This window comes from Vigna unguiculata, chromosome 2 (assembly GCF_037176805.1).
Source record: "Vigna unguiculata cultivar grain cowpea cultivar isolate G323 ecotype 2 chromosome 2, ASM3717680v1, whole genome shotgun sequence".
In the NCBI taxonomy this organism is placed as follows: domain Eukaryota; kingdom Viridiplantae; phylum Streptophyta; class Magnoliopsida; order Fabales; family Fabaceae; genus Vigna; species Vigna unguiculata.
The window spans coordinates 29,603,221-29,612,205 of NC_140793.1; the positions used below are offsets into that span (position 1 = coordinate 29,603,221).

At 31.1% G+C, this 8,985-nt stretch overlaps 2 protein-coding genes across 2 annotated transcripts; one reads left to right on the forward strand and one right to left on the reverse strand.

The window, feature by feature from the left end:
- Window positions 1-368: 368 nt before the first annotated feature.
- On the reverse strand, window positions 369-1,759 carry LOC114174291 (late embryogenesis abundant protein). The gene has a single exon (XM_028059107.2). It carries the CDS (start codon window positions 1,364-1,366, stop codon window positions 698-700), a length of 669 nt encoding a protein of 222 aa, XP_027914908.1. The 5' UTR covers window positions 1,367-1,759; the 3' UTR covers window positions 369-697.
- A 494-nt stretch (window positions 1,760-2,253) lies between these two features.
- Window positions 2,254-5,508, forward strand: LOC114174290 (uncharacterized). Its single transcript, XM_028059106.2, has 5 exons — window positions 2,254-2,795; window positions 2,889-2,966; window positions 4,206-4,287; window positions 4,542-4,684; window positions 5,196-5,508. The coding sequence occupies exons 1-5, from the start codon at window positions 2,508-2,510 to the stop codon at window positions 5,394-5,396; spliced, it is 792 nt and encodes a 263-aa protein (XP_027914907.1). The 5' UTR covers window positions 2,254-2,507; the 3' UTR covers window positions 5,397-5,508.
- The last annotated feature ends 3,477 nt before the right edge of the window (window positions 5,509-8,985 follow it).

The window sequence follows — 8,985 nt, forward strand, 5'->3', positions numbered from 1 at the left end:
AAAAGTAACTCATAAACGTATCACATAAACTATTATTATATTTACTTTTGAGATTTTTTTTTCCCTTCCATTCTCTCCAAATGAAAATTTCCGTCATTTTACAAATTCCCTGATCTCTTTTTCCTTTTTAAATAATTTATATTTCTTATTTTTAGTTAAGGACTATAAGATTTTTACTTAACTAAAGTGTAGTATTATGAGAATACCTAAACTTCGATAGCGAATGAGAAAATCTTTTTCAAACAGCTTTTTTTTTTTCTCTTTCAACTTGGTTCATTTCTAAAATTTGTAGTTTTCTATTGTTGGCAGCAACCTACAAAATCCCATTCAACAAAGGAAGAACAAGGAATGTTATAGTAGACAAACTGTTTGATAAGTTAACCTTTTGTCTTTTCGGGGTGAATAACTAAATTGAACATAACTTGTTGGATACAAAGACGAAGAATATTGATTATTCACTATATACCATTAAAGCCACAAGCTTCGTAAAAAGAGTGTCGAATGCAGAGCCACATCGCTATAGCAGATTGAAATATCTCCTGCAAAAGCAACGAATCTAAAAGATACTCAATTTTATTACCCGTAAAAATCTATGTGGGGGGAGGCAGAGGCGAAAATATGCAGAAGGAGAAGGAAGATTTAGTTTTTTGTTTGTGCAAATTTGTGTTTACAGAAGGAAAAATGAAGTAATGAAGAATCATTTGGACTCAGAGGTGCAGCGTGAGTGCTTAATGTAACTCCCATTGGAAGGGCGAAACCTGAGTTCACACTCCAAGTTGCTCCAGAACCTAACCGAACCCAAGGCTCCTACTCTCCACCTTGTTCTGGCGCTGCCCTTCAAGTCAAACCCTATGATGTCACGCTTCCAGGACTCATCCACTTCCTCCATCTGGTCCGGTGTCAAGGGAATGGAAGCGGACCGAACAACGTAGTTGAGTGTCTTGGAGTTGTTCTTGGGAACATCAAAGGGTTCAGCAATCATCCTTGCTATTGGCTGGCCCTGGTAGCTGAGGTTGAAGTTTATGTCGGAGAAGGTTGCATGGGCCTTGGCGTTCCCGTTCTGGGCCATCACGATGATGGTGAGTTGGGTTTGGAGAAGACCCGCGTAGTCGTTGCTGAGAAGGTCAAGGTGCGCGTTGGTGACGCTTATCACAGGGATTCTGGGGTGGATCACTATGTAACCCACGAAAACCACTATGCCTGCTACTACAACACCTATGGCTATGATTGTGCAGAGAATCGCCGCCAGCCAGATCAAAGGGTGTGTGTTACCACTATGATGAGTGTTTACCAATCTTCTTCTATGGTGCGGGTGGTGGCTCTGGTACTCGGCCGCGTGGCCATGGTCGCGGTGGGACGACGGCATTGAGGTTTTGGTTGATCAATGGAAAGCCAAAAAATCAACCCATGTGGGGTTATTTGGGAGTTTTATGTTTGGTGTGGGTAAAGACTACTTGAGAAGGAGGAGTTGGGGTTGGCAAAGCTTGGTCAGGTAGGGAACTGCACAAAAAACTGGTTCTTTATCTCTAATTCGTGGGAAGGTTTTGGTATCTTCCTTTCCTACCTTTAAAGCATTTCTCTCCTCCTACCACCTTAATTATGGTTTGGTTTTTATATTTCCCTACGTTGTTGGTCTTGCTCACGGCTCTCTCCAACAACGTATCTTGGTCTGTAATCTTTCTGTAAAGGGAGTTGAGTAGTAAAATTGTTTTTACACATTTTTCACTTACGCTTCTTTCTTAACCTTGATTGGGAAAAGTGATGAAATAAAGAATGGTTTATAAATATATAAGTATTGTACAAAAAGTAAAAATACCAAACTTGCTTGCCAAATACCGACTCACTTCCTCTTTTCTTGCAGATTTCCTGCCTTTGAAGCTTTAATCAGGAATGGCTTTGCAGTTGGACGAGGAAGTTATCAATTACTACTTTTTCCTGTCGAATATACACATTTTTATTTCACATATTTAATGTTCAGTCAAATAGTTTATTGTAGGAACTAAACATTGGACCAGGGCCTCATTTGTCATGATTTCGTGGGCCGGCCCAAATGAGTCACAGACCGCCACGTAGTATCCAGTTTTAGATATTTCCTCAATCTGATGGAAAATACCAATGATTGAAAAGTATACAAAAACACGTTTTTTCCTACTACATTATACTAAAAGATGTTTAACACAGTTAATTGTAATTATTTTTAAGAAATTTATCACTATCTTGATTTTGGCGGCGGCGGTGACAAACGTTAGTAAAGAAACACGTGTACGGGGTAAATTCCGAGTTTCCAAGGTTGTAGGTCCGTGCAGATTTTTATGGTTCCAGGTGTAGCAGATAGGTTCGTGCCGTGAAACTCCCAATCTCACTCTCACTCTCATTCTCACGTTCTGACCAGTGGCACAACACAAGATTCACTGTACGTGCCACTCCATAATTTTGTGGCTCACAGATATAACACAACACAGCACACTCTCAACTTTCCTCAGCTTCTTCACTTTCTTCTTCAGACCATGAAACTGTCCCAGGCATTGGTGCGAACACCCTCACCAACTTCACCACCTTTAATCCGCACCCAAAATTCCATCTTGACCTCAAATGGAATTAGAAGGGTCTTTGTGTTTGGGTGCCAAAGCCTCAGGATCCCCAGTTGCGCCTGCAGCAACTCGGGATCCGCTGTTTCTTCTCCGGCGGCGAATCCTTCTTCGCCGCCGCATGTTGCTTCCAAGTCTGGATATGATTCTGTGGTGACTCAGGAACAGTCGGAGAAGTTGGAGGCCTTAGAGGAAGGCATTGAGAAGGTGAAGGTTATGTTTTCCACGGTTTTTTTTCTTCTTTGTTGCAATTTTGGAGTGTTTGTTGATTGTTCTGTTTTTTGATGATTGATTCTGTAGGCGATTTATAGGTGCCGGTTTATGGCTATTCTGGGAGTTTTTGGGTCTTTGATGGGATCATTTCTTTGTTTTATCAAGGTATGATTTTTGTGCATTCTTGTTTACTTTCTCATTGTTATATCTGCTCTAATTCACCAAAACTATTGTCAGCCTTTTAATGGATACTAGCTACAGAAAATTCTGAACCCTGTTTAAGCATATTCTTTCTTTCATTTAATTCTCCTTTTTGTAAAGTATTATTAGGAGAATATTTAGACTACTCTCTGAGATGAAGTTTCCTTTTTTAAAAGTATTCAGAGACGACCACGCAATCTTGTTCTGTACACTTGTATAGTAACTTTGTATTTCTTTATTTTATTATGGTATTTGATAGTTATATTTTTCTTTTGCCATCAATTTTTGGTGTATCGCTTCTTCAGAGATTGTTAATGATGGAATGGACCACATTAAATTCAAAGAATACCTAAAAAATCCTCAGTGTCCAAGTTCAGTATGCTGTACTCTAAAAATTATGGATGTGACATTCAATTACTTCTGCTAAACAGCTTTATGCTGATAAGCATCAATTAGTCAGATTCTTGTTTTCATTCAAACACCAAGTCCAATATAACCACTACAAAAATTATATACATCACTCCAAGTGTTTATTGGTTCTTTCGAGGGGATTCACACAAAAAAGTTGACACCATCGAGCTATGATTCAACCCATATAAGAAACTATTACACCATCTTCTTCTATTCAAAACATTAAAGCAATTAGCTTGTGGGTCATCTTACTTATAACTTTCTCAATTTTGTTTTTAATTTGACACTCAGATTAACACTTGAATTTTTCATAATATTGTTGTGAGGTTTTCCGGCACCTCTTTGGTCTTTATATAACTTAAGTAGTGCTAATTGGTTTATCTTTTGATAGAATGAAAGTCCCTATAGATTTTTGTTCTTAAAGAGTGTGACAATGTAAGAAATTCCACATTTTGTAGAATAAATGACTTGATATAGTAAATAAACTATGAGACAATTCCACCAAGGGATTAGTATTTTAAACTGGATTCTCCTTATGATATGTCTTAAGTGGGTGACTCTAGGTTTCTAGCATAGAAATATCGTCTTTTTTTCAAAAAATTCCTTTCAATTTTGAAAAAGTTTGAGTTAGTTGATCAATATATATGCTTTAAAGGATTTTTTTTCATTGCTTAAAGTTGTTGAGATAATGGAATCAATTTATAGTAATTAAGCAACATCAGAATTGTTATGCTGTCTCTGATAAATCCTGGTTTACTGCATAATTTTTTCAATTGGCCTTTTATTACACAGGGCTGCGTATTTGTTACCTCGTCGTTTATGCAATACTTTGTAAACCGCACTAAAGTAATCCAAACGCTAATAGAAGCTATTGGTGAGTGCCTCTAAATTTAAACTCCATAAGTTTGTGCAATCGGGTTCTTCTTTTCTTGCTATATCTTAATTATATAGCATATTCTTTTGTTTTAGTTTTATAAAAGGGATTTAGAGAGGTACTGTTGTAGATTTCTTTTAATCTATTCTCTCTGTTCTTTTGTAAAGTTTGGATTTTGTTGTTCTATCAGGATTTCTTATGTCTCCTATGTAGTAGTGTTCTTCTTTCTAACTTTTGCTTTATTGTTCATCTAGATGTCTATCTGTTAGGAACTGTGATGCTGGTGTTTGGAATGGGTCTCTATGAGCTCTTTGTCAGTAATCTTGGCACTGCAAGCTCTCTTCCAGGTCAAAAACCTTCTGACAGATCAAGTCTCTTTGGCTTGTTCACTCTAAAGGTTAGCTTTGGGACATTATGCTTCTTCACCAACCTTATCTTAGTAGGATTTTGTGTTCTGTGTTTTACTACAATATACTGTCTCTCTTCTGCATTTAGGCCATGCAAGAAAAACAAGAAAACAGAAAGGATTTAATGGAACTAAATATAGGGAAAGATGTACAAGATGAAGATTTGTTTTATGGAAAATTAACAGATAGATACAATATTGCTTTCTGTCATCATTAATTGATCCATTATATGTCGTTATTCTAAAACTTAGCGCTTGTTATATAGTCACTAATGCTCATTCTCTAGATTATCCTAAGCAATGTCACGTGGGAGTTTTCAAGACGTATTATTTTCACCGGTTTAACACTATCATAGTCCGATAAGATAAACTTTTCAGAAACAAAGTATTGGTGAAAAAAAAATGAATTAAGCTATTAAGCTTTACTCTTGACTCAGGTTTTGGTTTTTCACATTAAGTGTGTGTTGATGTTTGTTACTGTGTGTTGTTTTTTCCTTTTCAGGAACGACCAAAATGGCTGAACATAAAAACAGTGGATGAACTGAAAACGAAGCTTGGTCACGTGATAGTGATGCTGCTTCTGATTGGGTTGTTTGACAAAAGTAAGAAAGCTTCGATACAAACTCCTGTGGATCTGCTATGCTTCTGTGTTTCTGTGCTCCTTTCTTCTAGTTGCCTCTTTTTGCTGTCTAGGCTGAGTTAGGCAAAATGATGTTCACATACATGTAAAGTAAGCATCACAACAAGTGATACACACGCATAAAGAGAACAATAAATGTACCTTTCACTTAACCAATCACCCCCATTTTGAGTACTTTCCAGGTTTCCTTTCTCTTTCTTATTTGGGTTTAAGTGGAAAAACAAGATTGTAAACTCAAGTTGGAAACTTGACAGATTAGAAAGATGCCAAATGCAAGTAATCTAAAACCTATTTTGTTAATTTTAATTGTCCACTTTGTTTTCTCTGTTCATCACACCTTGGATCATATAATATTATTATTCTTGCACCCCCCTTCAAAATGGCCATGCTGATTTCTTTGTAACTTGTTTTTCTTCCATATAGTCAAGTTGAGCACCATTAATCAGATACTTTGAACCTCCATAGTGCCATAAACATACGAAATAATGGTTGTTTAGTTATATGATATCCGGAATAGTTTGAATGTAAGTCAAAATCTCATATTATCAAAATTTTATATTGGATAGAATAGACGGAATTAAACGCTATATAAAATGAAAGACTCAATCCAATTATTTTAAAATTTTGGATTAAAAGTGGTGTCAAATGTTTTATACGTATAAGAACAATGTTATATATATAGAATTATAATCTCTTAATGAATATAATCTTATATGAAAAAATATATATAAAATTAACAGTGATATCAAAGTCGGGATTACCACATATATCATAACTTATCATAACTTATTTATAAAATGAATGAAAATTATTAAATTAATCCTTTCATGAATTTAAATTCTATTTTCAAACAATTTATAAGGTTCGATTTAAATGGCAAGAAACACGCACATTAAATTTTCTGGACAAATTCAAACACTAATATTTCTCTCATTGTACATAACACTTAATTGTTTAATATATTTATTTCTCTTTAATATAATTTATAAGTTAATTTGGTCAAAATAAAAGTGATGAATATATAAAATTAGTTTACTAATTTTTTAAATTTTTTTAGAATATATTTCAGTTAACTTATAATCTTTAAGCTGCTAGGTTTTTTATTCTCAATAGTTTACTTGTATTTTTTGTTATTCTAGAAAAAAACAATCCTAGCTTGTCATTTTCAATCTAACGTCTTCACTAATTAACATATTTTTGTGAAAAAGAAGGAAATACATAAAAGAAAATTATAACTACCGATAGCGTAATATTTAATAGTTTAATAAGAAAAATTTGATCATTAATTTTTTAACATTTAAAAATTATTAAGAGAAGAATAATTATTTTCTCTAAAATATAGAAAAAATAATTTTGATTTTAATATTTAAAAAATATTTTAGTATCTAAGTATTGAAATTCAAAACTAAAATAAGTTCCTTAGAATTATTTTTCGTAGAGTGGGAAAGAAGTATTTTATTCCTTTATTTATTTTAGGCATTGGATCAGATGCATGGTCATTGAGTGTTATATTTTCATATGGTTATTAAGTGTTAGACTCTTATATTTTTCTTAACGTAAAAATTTGTTTAGATAGTTTACCTTAATATTTGTGTTGTTTTGGAATTGTTAATAAAGTTATTTTTTTATATAGTTATTTTATGTAAAAAATTATTTTCAATAATTTATCTGCACATGTATTGTTATGTTGTGTGTATTATGTACACGAGCAAATATCGCTGCAAAAAGAATGTTTGGACAGGAATAGAAAATCTATTTTAACTTTTTTTTTATAAATATCTGTATTTATGTATAATTTGTATACATATAAATTCTATTAAAAAAATATTATATATTTTGTACATACCCTTTAAATTATCTTATATATTTTATTTTGTTTTCTAAGAGTGTTACATAATATTATTAATATTAATATATATATATATATATGATTTTATTCATATTTATTTTCCAATTTTATTCTTTAAATAAAAAATATTTTAAATTAAATAATTATTTTATCAATTATATTATTTAAATGACATTTTGTTTCTAAAATTTAACTAAAAGACACCTCCAAAATAAATAACATCTATTTACAATGACATTATAAAAATAATTTATATTTAATTTAATAATTACAATAATAATAATTTTTTTATTTTTTATTCTTATATGTTTTCACTATTATATTATTATTATTAGTATTATATATATATATATATATATATATATATATATATATTAATGGATAAGAATTTTTTCTTTAACTGTAAAATGTAATTAAAAGTAATATAAAAATAAAAAATTTAAATTTTCTTCATATATTCTTATAAATTAGTGTTCTTACAAATTTAATTTGTTATTTCAAATAATCATTATATAAAGTTTAATAATTTGTTTTGTTTTATTGTTACAATCAGTTTTTTTTTTCAATTTCCTCAATGTTCTCAAATTCTTTTATATTTTATAAAAAAATAAATTAATATAATTTTTTGTTCAAAATAATGGTATTATAATGTCGAAATGTGTCATGAAATCAATTAAAAATATTTTTTTGATAGAAGTAGTATGTGATACCAATGAAACATATCACTATAATAATAATGTCATTATAATTTTTAAGAGAAAATATTACAATTAATTAGTTAAGAAATGGGTAAAATTGGGGGGAATCCTAAAATATGATACAAGTTATTAAACCTTTTAGAAAACAAGATTAAAGGTACAGTTTTTTATAACTATTTTGTTAATAATTGAAGTAATATATATATATATATATATATATATATATATATATATATATATATATATATATAGGTGAGTGATATCTCTATATACAAAATTTAACTGAGTATCTCTAATTTTTGGTATTTTCCTTTTCAGGACAAAGACTGAAACATTAGTTTTGAGGAATATGAAATGCATTGTTAGAGCAAGTAGTTGTTATAGAATAAAAGATTGAAGGAAAATAAAGAGGAAGTGGGAAATATAACAGAAGATGTGATAGGAAAGACAAAGATAATGTGATAATAATGAAGAAAAGTTTGAACGGTGCAAAAGTAGATGGGACAAAATTTGCAGAGAAGATCGTGTTTGCTTTAAGTCAAAAAATGGAGAAACATGTACCACTTATTCTATATGCAAATAAATTATACAAGGTAGATGCAGTCAACTTTTTGTCTCTATCTTCTATTTTATGTTTCTTTTTCTCTACACCACTCCACCCACTAACTCCCACCAATAACATCTCAGCTTAGTTTAATGTTCTCAAAGACATCATCCATAATATCCTACAAAAAAAATTATTAGTTACTTTCATCATTAAATATCTATAACCTTTAACCATTTCTGAAAAAAAAATAATCAATTATATTATTCACAAGTATTCGATTATTTTAAAACATAATTATTATCTTGCTCAAAGTTTGACTTTCACATGTTAAAAAAATAATTGATTATTTCAGCGATGAACATTTATAAAAAGATTTATAAATGTTGCGGCTGTAACGATTACAAAAAATCATCCTAGTTTTAGATTTGACATAAATATAATAGATATAACCGAGATAGAAAATTTGTATTTTCTATGTCGGTTATAGATTCAACCGGCATAAAAAGTGTATTTACCTTGTGTGAATAGAGAATCCACACACACTAGTCATCACATATT

Excerpts from the sequence above, each read along its gene's own strand:
- LOC114174291 (XM_028059107.2), bottom strand. The coding sequence starts at position 1,366 with ATGCCGTCGTCCCACCGCGACCATGGCCACGCGGCCGAGTACCAGAGC.
- LOC114174290 (XM_028059106.2), top strand. The coding sequence starts at position 2,508 with ATGAAACTGTCCCAGGCATTGGTGCGAACACCCTCACCAACTTCACCA. Across the intron at positions 2,796-2,888 it reads TAGAGGAAGGCATTGAGAAG|GCGATTTATAGGTGCCGGTT; the intron begins GTGAAGGTTATG and ends TTGATTCTGTAG. Across the intron at positions 2,967-4,205 it reads CATTTCTTTGTTTTATCAAG|GGCTGCGTATTTGTTACCTC; the intron begins GTATGATTTTTG and ends TTTATTACACAG.